General features: G+C 39.0%; 1 protein-coding gene across 1 annotated transcript in view; it reads left to right on the forward strand.

The window, feature by feature from the left end:
* Positions 1 to 15,848, forward strand: part of FRZB (frizzled related protein) — an 82,744-nt gene extending 66,896 nt beyond the window's left edge. Inside the window, exons 5-8 of the mRNA XM_089916599.1 lie at positions 419 to 484; positions 4,660 to 4,864; positions 5,212 to 5,275; positions 8,572 to 15,848. Of these exons, the coding sequence (XP_089772725.1) occupies positions 419 to 484; positions 4,660 to 4,864; positions 5,212 to 5,275; positions 8,572 to 8,688 (452 nt within the window). The 3' untranslated portion in view covers positions 8,689 to 15,848. The remainder of the gene's footprint in view (positions 1 to 418; positions 485 to 4,659; positions 4,865 to 5,211; positions 5,276 to 8,571) is intronic.
* The last annotated feature ends 7,059 nt before the right edge of the window (positions 15,849 to 22,907 follow it).

A 22,907-nucleotide genomic window follows, 5' to 3' on the forward strand; every position in this document is an offset into this window, starting at 1 on the left:
TGTAACCTGTAAAATGTCCGTGAATGCAAGTGATCTTGCACAGGGGTAAACCAGTTACCTGAGCATAAGCATAAATTGCCTCTCAGTTGGCATTGATTCTTCTGCCACAAGCACTAAGCATGTCTCTTTCAGGACTCTGGAGTCATGCTCTCCTCCCGCATGGTGATGAAGTGTTTCCTCAGGATCTGGGTGGTTTGTTGGAGAATGGGAACTTATGAGCATTTGACACTGAATAAGAGGCTATGTATCTAGAATAAACGTGAATGTAGTTCCAGGAGAAAGAGACCAGACACGTAGAATTACTAAGAGCCTCCTTGCTACCGAACTTGGATCTAATATTACCAAAAAAATGTGCATAAACAAAAGAAAGCTGACGTTGAAGTTTTGCTTATAATAGATAAAATGTTATATTTTTTAGAACGCTGCAAATGTAAACCTATCAGAGCTACACAGAAGACCTATTTCCGAAACAATTACAACTATGGTAAGGATAACTTCATGATTGATTTATAAACTGCTGAGTTACGAAATGATGTGTATGTGTGTGTAAATAAGAATGAGGCTTAAAAACAAACAAGGACAACTTTTTTTTAAATTGATTTATTTAATTGATTTTTTTTTTGGCTGCATTGGGTCTTCATTGCTGTGTGTGGGCTTTCTCTGGTTGCCCCGAGTGGGGGCTCCGTGGGGTGCGCAGGCTTCTTGTTGTCGTGGCTTCTCTTGTCGTGGAGCACAAGCTCTAGGCGCGTGAGCTTCAGTAGTTGTGGCACACGGGCTCAGTAGTTGTGTCTCACAGGCTCTAGAGCGCAGGCTCAGTAATTGTGGTGCACCGGCTTAGTTGCTCCGCGGCATGTGGGATCTTCCCGGACCAGGGCTCAAACCCGTGTCCCCTGCACTAGCAGGTGGGTTCTTAACCACCGCACCACCAGGGTAGCCCCAACAAGGACAACTTTTAAGAGCAAACTCTCCCTGTTCCAAACAACTAAACGGTCTCATAAGGGGACCATTCTCAACAAATTCTTGATTTTTTTGAAGCGTATCAGGCAGCATTGCTGGCATCTTAGAACCATGCAGTTAAGTACACAGAGATACATTTCAAAACAGATGGGAAGGACTCTTCCCTTTCTGACGGGCCAGGGAGGATCTGGAGCTGCAATGGGTCATCAGTTGTGATTTACGGGGGTGAACAGTAAGTGGGGTAAACAGAGGAGCACTTCAATGTGTTATGAGTGGTTAAAAGAATCAAACTGGGTTTCTTCAGTCTAACTCATGGAAAACATTGGCAGAGTTGGAAAGTAACACAAAAGTTGTTAGTATTCAATTAAGGAAATGTTTTGTTATCTAGACTGGCCTAGACATGTGGTATTCTGATAAACAAAATATTAATTGAAGAGCTACCAATCTAAATGTAGCTGACAAATTTAACTGGAGGAGGAAAAAGCCTGCTGCCTCTGTGCCAAGTACTGTGTTAGGCGGTGTCTATACACTGTCTTATGTGATTTTCTCAACTGCGCCATGAGACGTTCTATTATCCTTATTTTATCAATGATTATTGAACCTAAGTTGTCTTTCCTTTGATTATTCAGAATTACTTTTGGGTACTGGGATGCTTCAGAGTCACAAATATCAATTACCGCTATATTTCAAAGGGTCAATTAATAGAGTTTTCCAGTTGATAAAATAAGGAACAAATCAGTATTTGCTGTGTTCCATAGGCATTTTATTATGATTTTCCCCCTGTGGCATTTATGAGATTAATAAAGTTCATGTTACTGTCTCTGTCGGTGCTGAGTAAATGAATAAACATGGCAATTAAATAGATTTTTAAATGCACCTACATTATTAAAATGAGGGCTTTATTATTGAGTTTACATGCCCTACTTTAAAGAATATAGGACATACACGGCACACTTATCCTGCTTTTATAATTTTGGGAATTGGATGGAGAGAAATGGGTAAATCTCTGTAAGAGTAATCTTTGATATCTTTGAGAATACTGTGTATTGAAAGGTATCAAGTAAAAAATTCAGTGTAGTTAAATCTCTTTAAAATAAATATACCTAGTTTCTCAAGTTCTTCTTCAACGGAATCAATTTTTATTTTTTGTTTACTAACATCTTTAGAGGAATCTATAGTTTCTCTTAGCCAATGGTAGACACACTTTCCAAGGTTGAAATGTTTACCTGGCTGCTCATCTGAGGACCCTCTCCTCTACAAAGTGATATGAACTATCACAAGAAAAAGGAAGTCTTAATTTTTAGGAGATTAGCTTTGTAAGACTGAAAAATGCTATATGAACTTTTAAGTATGGTTATATTAAAAACAAAAGCATGATAGAAATTTTATATTGGGGAATTTTAGTTGAATTTATATTTATTTTACTTATTAATTTTTACTACACCCAACCTTCTTAGTGCTGCAGTGGTTAGTGCTGCTATTTTTGTTAAAAGATAAAATACTACTGGGTACAAGTCAGGGGAAGAGAAAATCAGCAACGAGGTAGCTGAGTGAAAATTACAACCGAAAATGGGATACAGAGCACAGTTAATGGAAAAAAGATAATTTCTTTCTCATAGCCAAACAATAACTAGATTGCCCATAGTTTAAGGATTTTCACTTGTCTGAGGCTTACTCAGAGATTCTTTGGGGAAGGCAGGCACTGAAATGATTAAATAGAAGGAAAAACTCTGCAAAGAAAATACATTTTAAATTCCAAAATATGTTGATTTTTGTCTTTCTTAAATATCTACATGTGTCTACTGAGAAAACAAAGTGGGGGTGGGAGCATTTGATAATTCAGATAAAACCTCTGCTTCATTCAGATTAATTCAGTTAAAAGCTCTTGAGCTTTAACAAAATTGCTTGAATAATAAAGTAAGTCTTGTAGAGAGATATTTATTTTGGAGTGGGTACATGTGCTAAAAATTTCTAATGAAAATAGTAGACACACCGGGTAAATAAATCATTAGTTTGAGAAGGTTTGCACAGTTCACTAATCTATGATAGTTGATGAATGCTATGAAGCACATTCACATAAGCCAGGACGCACAAAAATGTCTGCTAGCTGGGGTTGTGAATCTATCATCTGATTCTCCCAAATGACATTTCAAAAAGGGCAATCTTATCTTTTGTTAAAATAAGAGTAGAACACTAATAAAAAGGGACTCCTTCACTCACAAATCACACCAAGCAGGGACAGCTGGGCAGTTACATTTTGCTTAATATAAGCTCTCATACTTGAGGCAACTAGTTCTCTGAAGATTGAAATACCTGTGAAGCAAAAATGAGGTTTTGTCCCAAAGTTTTTAGAATTAGTAGCTTAATTTTTATTGTATGTGTCTTGTACTGGTGGAATGTTATTGAATAAGTTTCTGTATGAAATTGGGGCATTGATGGGAGGCAATGGCTTATTAGCTGGCTTTATATTTTCACGGATTACTTTTTTCTTTGTAGTTCAAAACCCCTAAAATATGTGGGAAGGGACTCAGATGAAAGTAGTTTACAGATATATGCCTAAGAGCCTTTCAAAAAGTACATTCATTTGGATATGTTGTGTTTTCCTCTGTATAACATCCATGGATATTGAACTAGAGCAATGAGGCTGCCTGGTCAAAAGCCACTGGCTTCTTACTAATTGACATTTTTGCTTCTTCTTAGGCTTTTTCAAACTCCCCCTTTAGGAAAAAAAAAGTAAAAAGCTCATTTACCAGAAGTAGGAATCTAAAGAATTTGGCTCTTCCAAAGGAGAGAAATACAGAAAAGAAGGAGAACTGTACTTTCTAGATTCTGAGTCAAATACTTTGACTTTGCAACTGAATTATTTTTAAGGCAGTTTGTCTTTATATTGAGAAGTCAAACCGAGTCTTATAAATTGGGTGCTAGAATATCCCTTGAAAGAGGTAAATTAATGCAATTGACATATTAGACCACATTCCATAGCACATGAGTGGCGACAGTTTTTATTCAAAAAGAAAATGCAGTATACCTAAAGGAGGGTATGAAAGATAATCTATACTGAAACAAAGGAAGAAAGGAGCAGATGTCTGAACAGTGAGCTAAGATGAGGAAGGTGGAAAGATGGAAGAACAAGCTTGGGGACACCGTAGAACAGAACAACTTTATGACGCTAAAGAAAACCCCAACTCTTTAGAAAATCTGTTAATAGACCCTATAGAAGAATGCTGACAAAGCAACAAAGAATATTTAAGTACTAGGTCTTTACATAGAGTGAAATTAATATAGTTTAAATTCTTCTTGGCACAATTGAAACTGCACATATACATATACACACATCCAAAATGAAATTTTGAAGGAAAATTACATCCAGATTCAATCTTTGATTATCTAAATGGTTTCTCACCATGAAATACATGCACACATGTATGCTTATATACACACAAATATAAACTTACATGCAAATACACACAAATATAAACTTACATGCAAAGGGGATCAGGGCTGAACATTAAGGGGGCAGGTGTGTTGTGTAGTGTGTCACTCACTACTGTCTAAGGTGAAAATATATGGTTGACTTTTCCTCTCTATTCTTTGAGCATTAAGTGGATATGAATTGACTAGAAAGAAGCCTATGTGTCTTTTTTGAATGGGGTGCCTATTGTGTATCATATTACCACATCAGCTTTATTGTCTTTTACCCAGTCATTCGGGCTAAAGTTAAAGAAGTGAAGATCAAGTGCCATGATGTGACTGCAGTAGTGGAGGTGAAGGAGATTTTAAAGGCTTCTCTGGTAAACATTCCAAGGGACACTGTTAACCTTTACACCAGCTCTGGTTGCCTGTGTCCTCCACTTAACGTCAATGAAGAGTATCTCATCATGGGCTATGAAGATGAGGAACGCTCCAGGTAATTCGCTCCTTAAGGATTCAGAATAATGACTCCTGGGTTCTTACTTCGGGATCTGTCTACCTTCTGAGGGATTAAAGATCAGTTTTAGTTGGGTCCTTCAATTTCATGTATTGGATACAAAAGTATATGTGGGAAATTTGTGGGTGTGCATTTTTCTGGGGAGTGGGATCATAGCTTCGTTTGTTCTTAGAGGGGTCCATGACTCCCAATTAGTTAGAATTACTGTTCTAAAACTTGGCTGTCCTAGTCTAGTATAAACAGTAAGTCTTTCTGACAATGATCCCTTGTACTTTCCAGTTATATATTTTAATGTTTCAAAAATGGTTGCTTCTTTAAAAATATAGATTACTGTTGGTGGAAGGTTCTATTGCTGAGAAATGGAAGGATCGACTTGGTAAAAAAGTTAAGGTAAGCCTAAATTTTATGTTCAAAATGATAAACAGAAAATAAAAGTAGAAAGACAGTCATTTAAACAAAATAGCTGCCCTCAACTTCATGAGAAATATTAAAACCTGATACATATATATTTAATATTCCAAGAACTGAGTTTGTCTGTAATGTCTGTTTCATTTAAGGAGCAAATTCTCTGTGTGTGTATCAGAGATCTAACTACAGCTGTCTAACTTCCCACCATGGGAAGTCTAGCTGTAGTTAGGCCAGCCCTGCTCTGGTGGCTCCACATTATCATTAGGGCTCCAGGCTCCCTCTAGCTTACGGATCGGTCATTTTAAAAGATATTGCTTCCATATTCAAGGTTAGCTGGACGTCACAGGTTGGCTGCCCTACCTCCACATCACACCTACATTTCAGGGAGAAAGAAAAGGGAGGTAAAAATAGATTCCAAGCATCCTACCTAGCAATTTTACTTAGGACTAGGTCTCCTGTCCATCCCTAGCTGCAAGAGAACTAGAAAATGTAGTTTTTTTAGCTGAATATGTTGGTTCCTTGAACAATTGCAGTTCTGTGAGTCAGAGAAGAAGGGGAGAATAAAGCTTGGGTACAAAACTGCCAATATTGTCCCAATGCATAGACACCAGTTCCTATGTACAAGGTGCAGCCACATTCATCTGTATATAAGAGATCTGACCAAATTAGGTCCTTAGAGCAGAAACATAGCTTTATTGTTTTTTTTTTGGCGGTACGCGGGCCTCTCACTGTTGTGGCCTCTCCCGTTGCGGAGCACAGGCTCCGGACGCGCAGGCTCAGTGGCCATGGCTCACGGGCCCAGCCGCTCCGCGGCGTGTGGGATCTTCCCGGACCGGGGAACGAACCCGCATCCCCTGCATGGGCAGGCGGACTCTCAACTACTGTGCCACCAGGGAAGCCCCATAGCTTTATTTTTAAGCCAATGACTCTTAGATTCTGTAAGTGACGCACTTTAAAAAAAATCACAGTAAATCACCTTATTATAGAAGGTTCCATTTCCTCTTACTAAGCAAATCTGTTTCAACAAAAGGAATGTGGGTAGTAGGCACAGAAGGGCAAAGAATCAAAAACGGTGCGCGCGTGTGTGTGTGTGTGTCTGTGTGTGTGTGTGTGTGTGTAGTGGGCAAAAAGGGGGGGAGGGGAGAGTGGGAATTGTACCAAACATAATATATCCTCTTCCCTCTGAGTCTGAAGGCTTGGGAAACATTTACAAGTGTAAGTTAAACACCCCCAGGCAGTTTATCTTATACACCTGGCACTTGACACAGCAGACACATTTCAGTTTAAGTGACCTACAAGAAACGTAGAGGGCATTATTTTGCAGGGAGAAAATACCCTCCAGAAAGCTATCCCTCCCTCCCCGCCCCACCCCCACCTCTGCTCCTGTATTTTGTCAAAAGTGAGATGTATTTCAAGTTCAGACTCATGAGAATTCTCTATTTGTATCTCTTTTCAATTTGTTTGGTGTCTGTTAAAAAGTAGCTCTTCTTCAGTGTATTGGAATCTCTTACTGTCCTTTTAATTCCGTTTTCTGCTTGCTAATGCAGAACAGGAATTTGTCCTAAATTCCTGTACCAGTTGGAATTGCTGCAAAGCATATAACACGGCTTGCTGCTTCTCTTTTGGTACCAAAACAATTACCATCGTGTAAAGACCCAGGACACATGGCGTGTTTGTCCTTTATCTTAGTAAGGCAAAGATATTTTCCATTGCTTTCTACAGGGAGCTCACAGTTATTATTGTGAACTCATTTATATTTTCAGTCTGGATTTAAACATGCTGAAGGGAAGAAATAACTTGAACAATTTTTAATTCATATACAGAACTCAGGGTTAAAGACCATGAATGGGAAACCTCTTTTGGCTAGAATTACTGAGATCCTTACTGTAGTTTTCCAGTCAGTTCTGAAGATGTAAAAAAGAGTTTTATGGAGGATACTGGGTTTTTTTAAAATAAAAGTTGTCCTTTTCAGCTGATTTTTTTTTTTGCGCTCAGGGATAGATCAAGAATTAAATAAAGACTTTTTTTATGGTTTTGCAATGCAAATTTTTTTTTTAAACCTAAGTTTCTGTAATAGCAGGTTGTTCAAATCAAGATATTTGACCTGCCTTGGGGAGCTGAAATTCAGACTTTTTTTTTTTTATATGAAAATCCAATAAGATTGAGGAGTTAAGTGTGCTAAAATGAAGAATTACTTTCAGTAATTTCAGTAATTGAAAATAGAGAATTTGTTATCTACTAAGAATTTTATATGTTTTTCATCTGTGAATCTTCAGAACACTAAGGAGATGCTAGAATTAATTCTAATATGTAAATGATAAGGGCTAGTAAGTCCAAGAATCTTCGAATGGTAACTGACGGAGTTAGAATTTGAACTTGGGCCATCTGACATTAGCTCCTTGCTGCTCAAAGTGTGGTCCCTGGACCAGCAACACGGGCATCACCTGGGAGCCTGTTAGGTATGAAAATCTTGGGCCCCATCCCAGACCCACTGAATGAGGATCTGCAACTTTAACAAGATCTCCAAGTTATTTATATATTCATTGAAGTTTAAGAAGTACTGCTATAGCCCTTATTCTTATTTACTACCTGTAATACCATAATATAACTTCCTTTTAAATTATTATATTCAATAATGTAAACATTATTGAAATTGTTTATATGAAATATTAATAAGCTTGATTGTAGTTATCAGAAACATTGGTGATGTCTGCTTTGTAAAACGTAGAATAAGGGCAGAACTTTGTTCTGTTTTGTTGCACTTGGTAGATATTATTTAGGAAATATTTTTAAGGGACTCTACCCCCTCCCCCCATTTTCATTTTTTTCACCACTCAAATCACACAGGTTTAAAAGACTGTGTTTTTACAAGTCATAAGAGAGGAAAATAAAAAGTAGCCCTTTCTTCAAATTCTCTATGTAAATCTTCCATTTGTTGGTCACCCATGAAGTACTAGACTTGTGTATGTTACCTCAGGAAATACCCACAGATATCAATGTATATTTGTGTCACCGTTTATTGGATATTTTAAGTTAAAGATTTGATATGAAAGCATTACTGATACAAGTGGCCAATTTTGTGCTTTTTCAAATAAAAGAATTATGTTTACATAGCATCCATCTCATTGTTACCCTGGGATATAGATTTTTATACTTTTGGAAAAGTAGTAAAATGCTTTTGAGATCTGATTTTGCAGTCTTACTCAGTTGTTAGAATAATAGAAGTGATGACCCTGGTAATATGTGCTTGTGACTGTTTTCTGTTTTAAATTTCACAGCGCTGGGATATGAAGCTCCGTCATCTTGGACTGAATAAAAGTGATTCTAGCCATAGTGATTCCACTCAGAGTCAGAAGTCTGGTAGGAACTCTAACCCCCGGCAAGCACGCAACTAAATCCTGAAATGCAGAAAATCCTCAGTGGACTTCCTATTAAGACTTGCGTCGCTGGACTAGCAAAGGAAAATTGCACTATTGCACGTCATATTCTATTTTTTAACCACAAAAAGCAGGTGGTAACTGATATTACTTCTATTTTTTCTTTTATTTTCTGCTTTTCTCCTACCCTCCATCCCTACCCCCCTTTTTTGTGGTCTGGGTGCAGATCCTTAAATATATTATATGTATTCTATTTCACTAATCATGGGAAAACTGTCGTTTGCAATAATAATAAATTAAACATGTTGATACCAGGGCCTCTTTGCTGGAGTAAATGTTAATTTACTGTTCTGCACCCAGATTGGGAATGCAATATTGGATGCAAAGAGAGATTTCTGGTATACACAGAAAGCTAGATAGGCTGTAAGGCATACTTTGCTGATCTAATTACAGCCTCATTTTTGCATGCCTTTTGGGCATTCTCCTCACGCTTAGAAAGTTCTAAATGTTTATAAAGGTAAAATGGCAGTTTGCAATCAAATGCCACACAGGCAAAGTGATCAAGCACCAGGAAGCATTTATGAGGAAACGACACGCAAGACGAATTATTTGCAAGATTGGCAGGAAGCAAAATAAACAGTGTTAGGAGCTGGGGAAAGAGCATTTTGCCTGATCGGGAAGCACAACTGAAACCAGTAGCTGTTGGGGTGTTAACAGCAGTGTTTCTCTTTTGGCAACACATTCGATTTGTTTGTGAATATATTAATCAGCATTAGGGAAGTGAATTATAACCAGACATCAGCTGTTATCAGTATGGCTCTGTTTAATTTGCTTCCTTTTAGATAACCTCATTGGTGTAAGTCTTTTTTTTCTTCTTCTTTTAAAATAAATCTCACTTGCTGCATTTGACCAGGAAAAGAAAGTGTGTACGCATATGCACCAGGGTGTTATTTTTTTAAAGATATGGGGCTCTCTAAAATGCTGTAGTTGCAGGATGGTAAAATGTGCAAGATTCTGGGTGTGGGTGTGTCTGTGTGTGTTAGCGTGGGGTGTGTGTCCATACACTCACACCCAAGCTGAACTGAATTACAGGCCTGTGCAGTGGCCTGCACTTTATCATTTGGATTTGTGCTGTTTAATGCTCAGTAAAATATGCTTAATAAAAGGAATGATGGTGGTCAGGAGAGAGGTGATTCTGACTTTTGAAACAAATGCTCATTCTCATTACCCAAGCTGCAGTGGGGTCCCCCAGGGACCATGGGGAACAAATGATGCTCTCACTTCTTCCTCCAGCAGGGGTTCTTTAGAGCCTGTGCCCATCACTTGACAGTCTCATTCTCTTAAATTTACATATTTGATATTAGTATTAATAGAACCAAATTTCTAAGCTGTGGTATGCTGAAAAGGAAACACTTATGAAGCAAATGGTGCTGTTTCCTTCTACAAGGACAAACATGCAAGAATGAAATTCATTCCTGAACAAAAGTTTCCTAAAATGGTAAATAACAATTGATCTAAATTCCCTCTTTTGGAAGTAAGAGAACATCCCTGCCTCCTGACTGACCCCCAAACCCCAACAATTTCCACAATCCCAGAAGAAGGAGTTCTCACCTTTGCCTACATCAGGACCACATAGTCTTTGAGCTGCCATATGGTTGCTTTCAGGTATTTTCACCATCTGCCCTTTGGGCTTTACTCTCAGATGGCTAAGACAGGGTCATTTCTTTCCAGATGCTGCTGTTGTAGCCCACAAAGGGGAGTTTGGGTGTCACGGGGTAGTAGTGAAGTCCCACAGTGGATGAACTTCACCTCAGTATCTCTCGTCCTGACCTCAACCTGAGCTTCAAGGACGGAGGACTGGAAACTAGCACTTCTGCCTCTTCCTGTTTCTCTCATGCCTTTTTCATGTTAATGAGGAAAGAAGGGCAAGAACTGACTGCAGGAGATTTAAAGGAATTGGTTTCTCGAATCCACAAAATGTCATCAACTCTTCCAAACCATAGTAAGAGGAATTTTAAGTAGCAAAATCTTTTGAGGTACAATGAAAGCCACAGCTGTTTGAAGCTCCTGCAGGTTTCTTCTTTTGGGGAGAGGGCAATAATATTTGTGTAGAGGTTTGAGACAATTTATGTTCAATACATATACAGTTGTGATATTTATAAGCAAAAGAGGACCAGAGTTTTAGATTCAGCTGTGTTTTTTTCCACCTTGCATTTTGCTCATCAGTATGAGCCTTTGTCAGCTACAATTTCTAATGGTATAAGGTCCCTGAATAAAGTACATTTGCTTTTTCAGTTTGATAGTTGCAATATCTCCATTAATAAATTATGTATAGGCCTATTTTGGAGGATGACATGATTTTTTTTATCTTAATGGTCATGTTTCTAACCAGACTGCAAAATTATTTCTACTCTGTAATTGCCGTAATACAAATACATCTCATTAATGCCCCTCTACAGGCTTTTCTGACAAGTATTAACTTTCAAAGCCACTGAAAATTTAATATATATGCCTCCCTGTCAGTAACTTGAGATCTACAAAATTAATTTAACATTTCTTTGGAAAATTTTGTTCACTTTCAGGATTTTAATTTTCCTAGCCAAATAACAACACCAAAAATGTTAGACGCATGCTGAATAAACTAGCAAAAAGTACAATAACAGCAAACTTGGATTCTCCTCATGGATACGTGAGTATTTTACTGTGTCACGTCCAGAGTGTAATCTGATTCAGTGCCATATGTTGCACTGAGCATTGGAGGTGGGGTGAGACAAAGCCATGTCATTCCACATCTGTTACAGATTAAGAAGGCAAATACAAAAATTGTAATCACTGTGAAGTAAATAGCACTACTTATTGTCTTCTGCAAGAAATTATTTGCTATTATCTTTCAACAAGTAAAATGAAAAATTAAATATTTCAAGAGTGATGTTTATTTAGACTGAATTTTAATATTTTAATAATACAAGCTTTCAAGAACATGGGTGAAAGTGAGGTAAAGCGGAGATTTCTAATACTGTTATTGAAATCCAACCGATAGAATTTTAAAATATGGTTGCCAGCTGTACTAATATTACCAAAAACAGTATAGTTATGCCTTTGATAATTTACCTCTTAGGGATAATAATGTCTAACAGTGGCTCGAGTGCTCTGCAAAACATTTGGCATGTGTATTACCTCATGTAATCCTTGAAAGTCCGTGAAGGAGGAATTGTTATTTCCATTTTACAGATGAAGAAATCAAGAATTTAGAACTTCAGAGTTATGTAAGTAGCAGAGCTGGGCCTCAGACCATCTTATTCCCCAAGTTATATGTTCTTCACCTTTGAAATTACTCATAAAAAGTTAAGTGCTTCCTGACGTAAACACCCAGCAGTGCCATCAACCTGGAACTACAGCTGCCCTCACTCCTTTTTCCTTAGAGACATTCAATCATTCAAAATGGTCCCCTTATCACATCTTGAAAAGAGCTTTGTTAAGGCACCTGGATTCAAATTCTCACTTTGCAACTTACTGGCTGTTTAGTCTACACTCCAAGTTTTAAGATCAGGTGAGCTGAGCTGGGTGGAGCCTGTTGGGCAGTGCCTAGAGCATGGGAGGTGCTTAATAAGTGTCAGAATCATTCCACCTTTTACTCTTGAATACTTTTATGGGTGCTCAGCTCTCAAACAGTTCTCTCACAAGTGCTTAACGGGAGAAGAAAAGCAGCTTCCAAGTGATCCTACCTGCTGTCCTGGTCTCTCTCCTCCATCTTTATGATGCCAGACTCAAAAGAAGTCCCCCAATTCATCCTCAAGTTAAAGATGATTGAAATCGTCTTCGTTTACCTCCTCCAGCCAGGCAGATGTGCTTAGAAAGCAACATGATCAGGAGACTAGATGAATACTTATTCAATTTTGAAAAAGATAAGATTTTGTAAAAACAGCATAGTACTCAATTCTACAAATTCTTACATCACTGATACAAAGTTATTTCAAATGTGATTTATTTTGGAAATCAACCGGAATACTTCTCCAATCACTTTTAAATATAGAGGATGATAAAACTATAGAAAGCTTCATATCTTTATGCTGTTCATCTCGATGGAGATGTCAACTTCCATATTAATTCGCTTAATCTTTCAACTTTTAAGTGGAATTAGACTTTTATACTTTACTGTTATCTATTATAAGTAATAAATTATTTCACATCAAGGAGCAAAGCAGGTCAAACAATTTTCTCTTAATGTTATTGGAAAAAGTTTGGCTCTCCAAAAAAGGTTTTTGCTCCTGGTTTAGGTGAGCAAGAAGAGACCTCTTGCAAAGATACATGTTCTCAGTATGAGCTGAATTTTGTCGGAGGAGCTTCTTGGTGTTTTTCATTTCCTAGGGAGTTCCAGAAGTACTAAAATTATATCGAGACAAAGTGTTTATGTTTCAAAAGTGCAGGCTCTGCATTCCAGGCTACACACTGAGGGTTCTCAAAACAGAGGCAGCTTTTACTGAAACTTGGAAATAAGAATAACTCACAAGGGCTTGGACTAGTACATACTGGAAAAATAGAAGATAACCTAAGAGCCAGCTGAAGAAGGGAACAACCTAACCCAGGGATTGCATAGTAAATACTTAAGGCTTTGTGGGTCACACAGTCTCTGTTGCAAGCTCTGCCACTGAGGCTCAAAAGCAAACTCGACAATACATACATGAGTGAGCATGGTGGTGTTCTAATAAAACTGTATTTACAAAAACAGGAGGTAGGCTGGATTTAGCCTTTGGGTTGTAGTTTGCCTATCTTTGTGGATCTAGTCAAATGCTAGACTAGTTTGAATTGTTTTATCATTTGTTGGACTTAATGAAATAGGTGGTTTTGGTAGCATAGAGAAATTAACTACTAAGAAAAGTTAGATTTGTGCTTAAAAGGGACTTTGCCTAAAATTTTACCATTAGAAATTCAATTTATGGGTTGAACATTGTTCTCTTTAGGAATCTGCTTAAAATGCAAGTGCTTGGGAAACATATCAAGTCAGCATTTCTTTAGTATTAATTAAGTAGCTAGGACCAAAAGAGGCCCTAGAAGCTGCACGAGAGCACAGAGTGCCTAGAGTAAAGAAAAGGGGATTGAAAGGGGAGAGCTATGAAAGGGAGGTGTTTTGTCTCCCTGCTTTAAACAATTATTCATAGGATCCATTTGACCACCAAATAATATTTTTGTTGTTGTTGTTCCTGCAAAGGCACATTCTTTAGGAATAATGTCCTGCATGAATGAGTGCTTAGATATCCAGACAGAGAGTGCCACTTTGGTTACTGCGCACCCATTCAACAAACACCTATTTTGTTGCAAGGCTCAGGGCTAGGAAATGAAGGTAAGACGTGGAATAGGATAATCCAGCAAGGAAAATCCACATATAATACAAAATGGTAGAATCTACAAAAGAAGCAAGAACAAAGGGTAATTCTTTTTAAAAGCCCTTCACACTGCTGGCCTCATTTCTCTCTTGCCCTCCCTCCTATTCATTCTAGTTTGGTATATATTGAAATGTGTTCCTACTGCTAGTTATTCCTTAGTTTTAAAGCTGGCATGACAGGACCAGTGGAAAACTATAAATATGGTTGGTAGTTGTCATTTGTAAAAACCTTACTTACTCCTTGCTATTTCCTTAAGATTTCCATTTAAGTTGCTAAAACTAGAAAAAGATACTAGGAAGTGTTGCTCATGCACTAAAACCCCCTTGTATGTTTAACCCATTCACCATAAGCTTGATTTACAGCGGCTTTCCTTGGTTGATGAACCCCACATGCCCCATAATTTAAACATCTTGATGTGCCTCTCACTGGAGTGCCTTTTTATTTGAATGTAAATTGATTCTGAAACTGCTTCCAATCAGAAGTTTGTGTTTGATACACTGTAGCTTAGAGTGGAATATGGTCTCACCAAGGTCCAATCTGCAAGGTATAGGACTGAGGTTCAATTGTCACCATAATTAACCTAGTTCAGGTTAATTTAACCATAAAATATACACTCCAGCTGACTGTTTAACCTGCCACAAATAAATGAATAGCATAGATCCTGAGTCACTCAACAAATGAAATGCAGGTTGTTCATATAAATACAGAAGAACCTCAAGGTCATTTCTGGATTTGTGCAGCTTATTCTTTTTTGAAGACTTTGAGAGATTTTTGGTGGAAGGCAGACAAGATTTTTGTAGCATTCTAAACCTGAGAGCAACCCCACTCACCCTTGTCTAGTCCAGGTAAAACCAAATTTAAACCATTTAAGAAAGTGATTTATTTATATCTCTCCCATTCAAAAAGAGTATGCTGGAAGTCATTTAATGATTTCTATTGGTAGATAATTCTAAGGTTTAATAATTATTCCTGCTATTGGCAGGTTACATTGCAGGTTTTAGTGCAAGAAAATGTCAAGATACATGAAATATTTAGCTACAATTATAAAAACTATGCTTTTTTTTTTTTAAGTACTTGTTTAATACTTTACACTAAATAGCCAAGTTGGAAAGTATTTCAGACTTGTTGACTATCATCTTAGTAAGTCAGAAAAATTTCAAGTTCTACTTTTCTCCTTCAAATTCAGGAAGGAGTGTGTGAGCTCCAACTACACCTGGATTCAGGTGTTAGCTCTCCTTGGAGACAAACTCCAGCCCGTTTCCATGATGCCCTTCTCAGAGCCACAGGCTGGAGACTGGGGAAACGTCTTGCGGTGATGAGGACAGGCCAACACGCAAAAATGTGAATGTAACGAGGCAACGGGTACACAAACATATCCAAAGAGGAGAGGCCTGAGCCTGGGAAGAGGATGCCAGAGGATGCTGGCACCTGGCCCCTGACTAGTGTCACCACAGCCAGAGTCATGTTGATGCAGAACTCTACCCCCAAAACAAAGAGGATGGTGATCCTGACCCAAACCAGGCCCACCCTCTTGGACAACTGATTTTTTGTCTCTGGAAATTAGGTGGGCTTAAAAATTCCTGAGGCTTGGAGTAGATAGAGAGGACATAGCAAGTGTTTCCTCCATACCAGGCATTATGTCATACTGTAAGATTCCTTTTTTTTTGGCCACACCATACAGCATGTGGGATCTTAGTTCCCCAACCAGGGATCAAACCTGTGCCCCCTGCAGTGGAAGTGCGGAGTCCTAACCGCTGGACTGCCAGGTTCTTCTCATGGGACAGAGGGACAGAAAACCAGCCTGCTTTAATGACATGCAAATTTAAATCGTAAAATAGTTCTTTACATTTATCTAGCATTGTTCATCTCAAAGGACACTTTGTCACCCACTCATTCAGTGGCACTTTGATGTGATGTTTGGTGGTGGGTGTTTTTGCATGGTACCTGCCCTGCTGGAAGGTATGGTCTGATGCAGGGGGCAGATGAGACAAGTGACAAATTGTGAGAAGTGCTAAGAAGGGTAAAGGGGATGCACTGATAGAGGCCATGGGGTGGATGTGGGGGTGGGGATGGCAAGGACCTGCTTGACAATGGTAGTCATGGAGTGAGAGTCTCTGTGAGGGTTATGATGCTAAGCTTTAGGGCCCTTCTCTTGTCCCAGTCACAGGGGTCCCATGATGGTGTGTTTTTATAAGATTTACAAATTTAAGATTTAAAATTTTCCCATAAAAAAAGTTTCTCCCAAATTGTGTAAGCTTCAGGGCTCACAAAGTCTGAATTCATTCTTAGTGGTTAGGGAAGGTTTCTCTGAAGAAGAGACATTTTAGTTGATTCCAATAGGATAGGAAGGAGCCTGCCATGCTTGATGCGGGGGTAGTAGTCCAGTTGGGTTGAAGGGCCATTTGAAAATCCCAAAGCTGGAAATTGCCCAGCCACTTGGGAGTAGAATGGGGAATAGAGAGAGAGGGTAGGAGGGAACGTTGCGGAAGGTAGCAGGGGCAAACATAGAGGGCCATGGTGGCCATATGAAGGAGTTTGGTTTGTGTCAAAGTGATATGGAAAACCATTGGAGTATTCTAAGCAGGCAAATGACATGATCAGATTTATGTTTTTTAAGATTGCTCAGACGGTAAGAATTGATATGAGGTTGGGAGCATGATTAGAGAAAGGAGACTGTGGCAATATTCCAGGTGAGAGATGGTGCTGGGATTAGAGCAGTGGTTGTAGTGGTTATGGAGGGAACTGGACAGATTTAAGATACATGTTAGATTTTGAAATCCTAGCTGATGAGTTGGATATAGGGAGCTGGGAAGAGAAAAGAGTCAAAGATGGGGCTTCCCTGGTGGTGCAGTGGTTAAGAATCTGCCTGCCAATGCAGGGGACACGGGTTCGAGCCCTGGTCCGGGAAGATCCCACATGCCGCGGAGCCACTAAGCCCGTGCGCCACAACTACTGAGCCTGTGCTCTAGAGCCCGTGCTCCGCAACAAGAGAAGCCACCACAATGAGAAGCCTGTGCACCGCAGCGAAGAGTAGTCCCCGCTCGCCACGAGTAGAGAAAGCCTGCACGCAGCAACGAAGACCCAACGCAGCCAAAAAAAAAAAAAAAGTCAAAGATGACCTAATAAAAAGATATTGGAGGTGGGAAGAATTACTGCCAGAAGGTTGCAATCATCACAACAAGTTGTATTAGGAATATCTAGGAAGGCATTTATTAATATAATGGATAGGGCTTTATATGTGTAAATATGTCAACGCTGACATTTCTTTGAAGGTGATGTAAGAGCAGGATTACGGAGTTAGACATGATTCTGCATTATTTAATCCCACTTGAGTGTGCAGGAATGAATTAGGTATGTGAAGCATGTGTACCATCTTCATAAATCAGACTTTAACCTTGTTATCTGAGTTAGTTTACATTTCTTAGTAGCCTGTGGGAAACAATTATATGACTGCCACTGAATCATTCCAATCAATGAACAGATCAGGCTTTGAAAGCATACATGAAATGTAGCCAACATTGTGTTTGCCTGTGGATTAAGACCTTGACTTTAGGACGTTTCAATTAGGAGATGTTTTCCTAGAGTTAAAGACACATTTTTGCAAATAAGCAGAGAAGAGAAGCATTGGCTAATCTGGTTCTCTAATTTCTTCCACGTGTAACTGAAAGTTCTAAAGTGTCAACTATAATTAAACACAATCTGAGCGTTTAGGATCCTGGCAAATCCATATTTGTGTGTGATGGTGTCTGTAGCATTAGAGACAATTTCAAAGAACTATAAGTGAAGATACTGGAGGAGAAAGTAACTGCTATGCTTGTCTTACAAGAAATTCTTACCTTTTCCTTAGGGAATATAGACCAGTAAACATAATCAGTAGTTGCAAAAGCAATAAAAGTTATATTATTCTTAAACAATTACATTAATTCATTAGGCTTTTAGAAAATACACAGGCACTGAAATAAACATGGAATGCAAGAAGGAGATCATTAGGCTGCAAAGTAAGGTTCTTAGGGACTGACATCTCTAATTGTGCAATGTGAAGAATGTCAGTCAACTCAGCATTCAACTCTATACGAAATCTTCCAAGAGTGGATTTTATATGAATGAGTTTCCATTTTATTTCAGAACCCCTTTCTTCAGATTCTTCTCTGTTTTTTGATGAGAGTTGGTGATCTAGGAGTTTTTATATCTTATCTTTGTGGGATTTCTGCCCTCTACTACCCTCACACACACACAATTTGTGAAATACTTATTTTGAAGCCTAGTAGTATTTGATGAGAAGTCTAATCTCAGGGGAAAAAAAAGTAGGCATGGGGAAGGTAGCAGAAGATGACGAACACCACAGGAAAGCCAACGTAAGAACGTTTGGGGTGAAATTAATACTTCTGGGATTTCTTACATTAGGGTGTTAAGCCTAAAGAAGTACAAAGAAATGGCATGATAAAAACATTTTAGAGAAAGGTAGGAAAAGAGGCTAAACTATGACAGGATTAGAATGGAATGATTCAGGAGACCTTGCTGATAGTGCTGGAAAGAAAAGTAATGCAGTTTCAAATTCTGCCCATTGCAGAATTTTTGGTATATAAATCAAACAGCAGGAAGAACAGTCACCCTAAGCTGTTTCCTTGTGAGGTCTTTTTCTCCAGCTCAGACTCTCTGTAGCCATCAGCCAAGAGTGATGTCCAGGGCTTCCCTGGTGGCGCAGTGGTTGAGAGTCCACCTGCCGATGCAGGGGACACGGGTTCGTGCCCCGGTCCGGGAAGATCCCACATGCCGCGGAGCGGCTGGGCCCGTGAGCCATGGCCACTGAGCCTGCGCGTCCGGAGCCTGTGCTCCGCAACGGGAGAGGCCACAACAGTGAGAGGCCCGCGTACCGCAAAAACAAAAACAAAAAAAAAGAGTGATGTCCAAAGTCAAACTAAGGTATTAGAAGTAAGTGTTAACGAGAATACCGTGGCAGTCCACTGGTTAGGACTCCGCACTTCCATTGCAGGGGGCATGGGTTCGATCCTTGGTCGGGGAACTAAGATCCTGCAAGCTACGTGCTATGGCCAAAAAATAAAATAAAGGATAAAAAGTGTCAGCTTATAAAAAAATAAAATAAGTGTTAGCATCTGGGACGCCAATGCCACCAAGTGTGAACTCTGAGAAGTGACCCTTCCCTCCTTCTGGCTGTGACATGCCAAGGATCTGATGGTCAACCCTGCTGCTGTAGCCAATCTCAATACCAAATTCCTGGAGATGCAGCCGTCACCTCCGAGCTCTACCAGGCACCCCAGGGAACCAGTGCCACGTGGCTTCCAGAGAGTGGCTGCACCAGCAGAACGTGGAGCATCTGTCTGGAAACTGCCCCCAGATCCACTTACAGAGACAGATTCCACGCCAGGAGCTTCCCCCATTCTGCCCCTGGAGTCCCCTCAGCTTACCTACCTACATGTAGCTGTTGGCACTGTTTGGGTTGTCTCACCAGTTATACTGGAACTACTATGAGCAACTAAACAATTCAGTATGCTTATGGCTACCTGAATATCATTGTCGAATGCATTGTCCATGAATTACCCTTAAATGAAACTTATCTTGTTGGCCTGCCTTTAGTTAAAAAAAATCACTTTTTATTAAAAGAACACCCTGAATGAGTATGAGGTCTTTTATCTCAGTGTCGCCAAGTATGGTTTTTGTTAAAGCTTGAAGAGTGAGAAAATGGATAACTTTCATCAGCCACTAATGGGGGGGAAAATAAGCTTAAATTTGTGACTTTTCATAAGATTAATCTAAATCTGGGAAAACTGGCTAGACTTTCCCCTGTCTGTTGTGTTCTTCAGTAAGTACAGGACATAAATACATCGCAGCCAATTTTGCCCCTCTGCTTTGCATATTAATAAAATTAGTTGTTGTGCGACTCCATTGACTCCGCCTTCTGCAGCCCACAGCTGCTTTGGCATGCTAATTGAATTGTCAATAATAAACACAGGAAAGGAGGCCCTTCAAGCTACCATTTCGGGGTCACAAAACCTTCACGTAGAGGCTGCCTGCTGTTTCTCCCAACTGTGCATGAAAAGCAATTAAGAAAAGTCTTGTGTAACTGTAGTCTGCTAAATCAAGGATAAACTGTATGTCAGCACTAACAAAAGACACAAAGCGCTTGCAAATCTTCTCAGAACCAAACCGTGTGCAATGGTGCTTGTAAGAATGTGTGGCCCAATTTATGGAAAAACACTTAACTAAAAGTTAAATTGTGCTGTTGCCTTTTGCCCTATAAACTGCTGCCTAGCCTCAAGCATGAGAACCCTACCTCAACGCATAGTTCACCAAGGGGGAAACACAGTGAACCAGATATGAGACACTCTAATAACTTTACCAGTCCTGGGCCAGCTGCTAATGCTCAGAATTTATACTGAATGAATACTTGCCTCTTTGTTATTTCTAATTGTGGTGGTGAAAAGGTTACTAAATTCCCACACGTGATGGTACAAAAGACACTGTACGAACACAACAGCTCCATTTGACACCCGTGGAAGCCAGAACTGCAGGCTTATAGGCTGAGGTAAAAAATAAATTAATAAAATACAGTTTGCATTTGCTGGCAAGTAGGTGTGGCATGGTAACATAAACTGAAGTTACCGGTTTTTAAAATTGTGTGAAGTCATTCTCTTGTTACTAATAGGTTACAATTTGGCATATATTTTATTACTTAAAGTTATTTATAAACTGTTCTAAACTCCTAAGACATGTCTGTTTGAGGTGTTATTGAAATAATCCCGGAAAAAAATTCCTATGAGACTTATTTTACCCCTAAAGCTGTTCCCTGATGGTGTAGTGTGTGTAACAGCAAGGGTTACCTATTAACCTGGATAACCCAGGAGAGACCATGAAAAATGGCTCATAGGACCTGTAGGCATATTTTAAAATGCCAGTCAACATTTTCTTAAAGGTAAGATTTTGAAAATACTGAAAGTAAAACCTTGAAAGCTGCTAAAAATAGAACAGTTTAAAATTTGTTCCTCATTAAAAGACATTTTAGCCACTACATTTAAAATTGAAAGTAAGTAATTTACAATCATTTTTTTTAATTTAACATCTTTATTGGAGTATAATTGCTTTACAATGGTGTGTTAGTTTCTGCTTTATAAAAAAGTGAATCAGTTATACATATACATATGTCCCCATATCTCTTCCCTCTTGCATCTCCCTCCCTCCCACCCTCCCTATCTCACTGCTCTAGGTGGTCACAAAGCACCGAGCTGATCTCCCTGTGCTACGCGGCTGCTTCCCACTAGCTATCTATTTTACGTTTGGTGGTGTATATATGTCCATGCCTCTCTCTCACTTTGTCACAGCTTACCCTTCCCCCTCCCCATATCCTCAAGTCCATTCTCTAGTAGGTCTGTGTCTTTATTCCCGTCTTGCCCCTAGATTCTTCATGACTTTTTTTTTTTCATAGATTCCATATATATGTGCTAGCATACGGTATTTGTTTTTCTCTTTCTGGCTTACTTCACTCTGTATGACAGACTCTAGGTCCATCCACCTCATGACAAATAACTCAATTTCGTTTCTTTTTATGGCTAAGTAATATTCCATTGTATATATGTGCCACATCTTCTTTATCCATTCATCTGTCAATGGACACTTAGGTTGCTTCCATGTCCTGGCTATTGTAAATAGAGCTGCAATGAACATTGTGGTACATGACTCTTTTTGAATTATGGTTTTCTCAGGGTATATGCCCAGTAGTGGGATTGCTGGGTCGTATGGTAGTTCTATTTTTAGTTTTTTAAGGAACCTCCATATTGTTTTCCATAGTGGCTGTAACAATTTACATTCCCACCAACAATACAAGAGGGTATCCTTTTCTCCACACCCTCTCCAGCATTTATTGTGTGTAGATTTTTTGATGATGGCCATTCTCACTGGTGTGAGATGATACTAATTGTAGTTTTGATTTGCATTTCTCTAATGATTAATGATGTTGAGCATTCTTTCATATGTTTGTTGGCAATCTGTATATCTTCTTTGGGGAGATGTCTATTTAGGTCTTCTGCCCATTGTTGGATTGGGCTGTTTGTTTTTTTGATATTGAGCTGCATGAGCTGCTTGTAAATTTTGGAGATTAATCCTTTGTCAGTTGCTTTGTTTGCAAATATTTTCTCCTATTCTGAGGGTTGTCTTTTGGTCTTGTTTATGGTTTCCGTTGCTGTGCAAAAGCTTTTAAGTTTCTTTAGCTCCCATTTGTTTATTTTTGTTTTTATTTCCATTGCTCTAGGAGGTGGGTCAAAAAGGATCTTGCTGTGATTTATGTCATAAGGTGTTCTGCCTATGCTTTCCTCTAAGAATTTGATAGTGTCTGGCCTTACATTTAGTTCCTTAATCCATTTTGAGTTTATTTTTGTGTGTAGTGTTAGGGAGTGTCCTGATTTCATACTTTTACATGTACCTGTCCAGTTTTCCCAGCACCACTTATTGAAGAGGCTATCTTTTCTCCACTGTATATTCTTGCCTTCTTTATCAAAGATAAGGTGACCATATGTGCGTGGGTTTATCTCTGGGCTTTCTATCCTGTTCTATTGATTTATATTTCTGTTTTTGTGCCAGTACCATACTATCTTGATTACTGTAGCTTTGTAGTATAGTCTGAAGTCAGGGAACCTGATTCCTCCAGCTCCGTTTTTCTTTTTCAAGATTGCTTTGGCTATTCGGGGTCTTTTGTGTTTCCATACAAATTGTGAAATTTTTTGTTCTAGTTCTGTGAAAAATGCCAGTGGTAGTTTGATAGGGATTGCATTGAATCTGTAGATTGCTTTGGGTAGTAGTCATTTCCACAATGTTGATTCTTCCAATCCAAGAACATGGTAT

This window comes from Delphinapterus leucas, chromosome 8, assembly GCF_059928025.1.
Source record: "Delphinapterus leucas isolate spDelLeu-1000000601 "Yukka" chromosome 8, BTC_Dleu_Yukka2, whole genome shotgun sequence".
Lineage (NCBI taxonomy): Eukaryota > Metazoa > Chordata > Mammalia > Artiodactyla > Monodontidae > Delphinapterus > Delphinapterus leucas.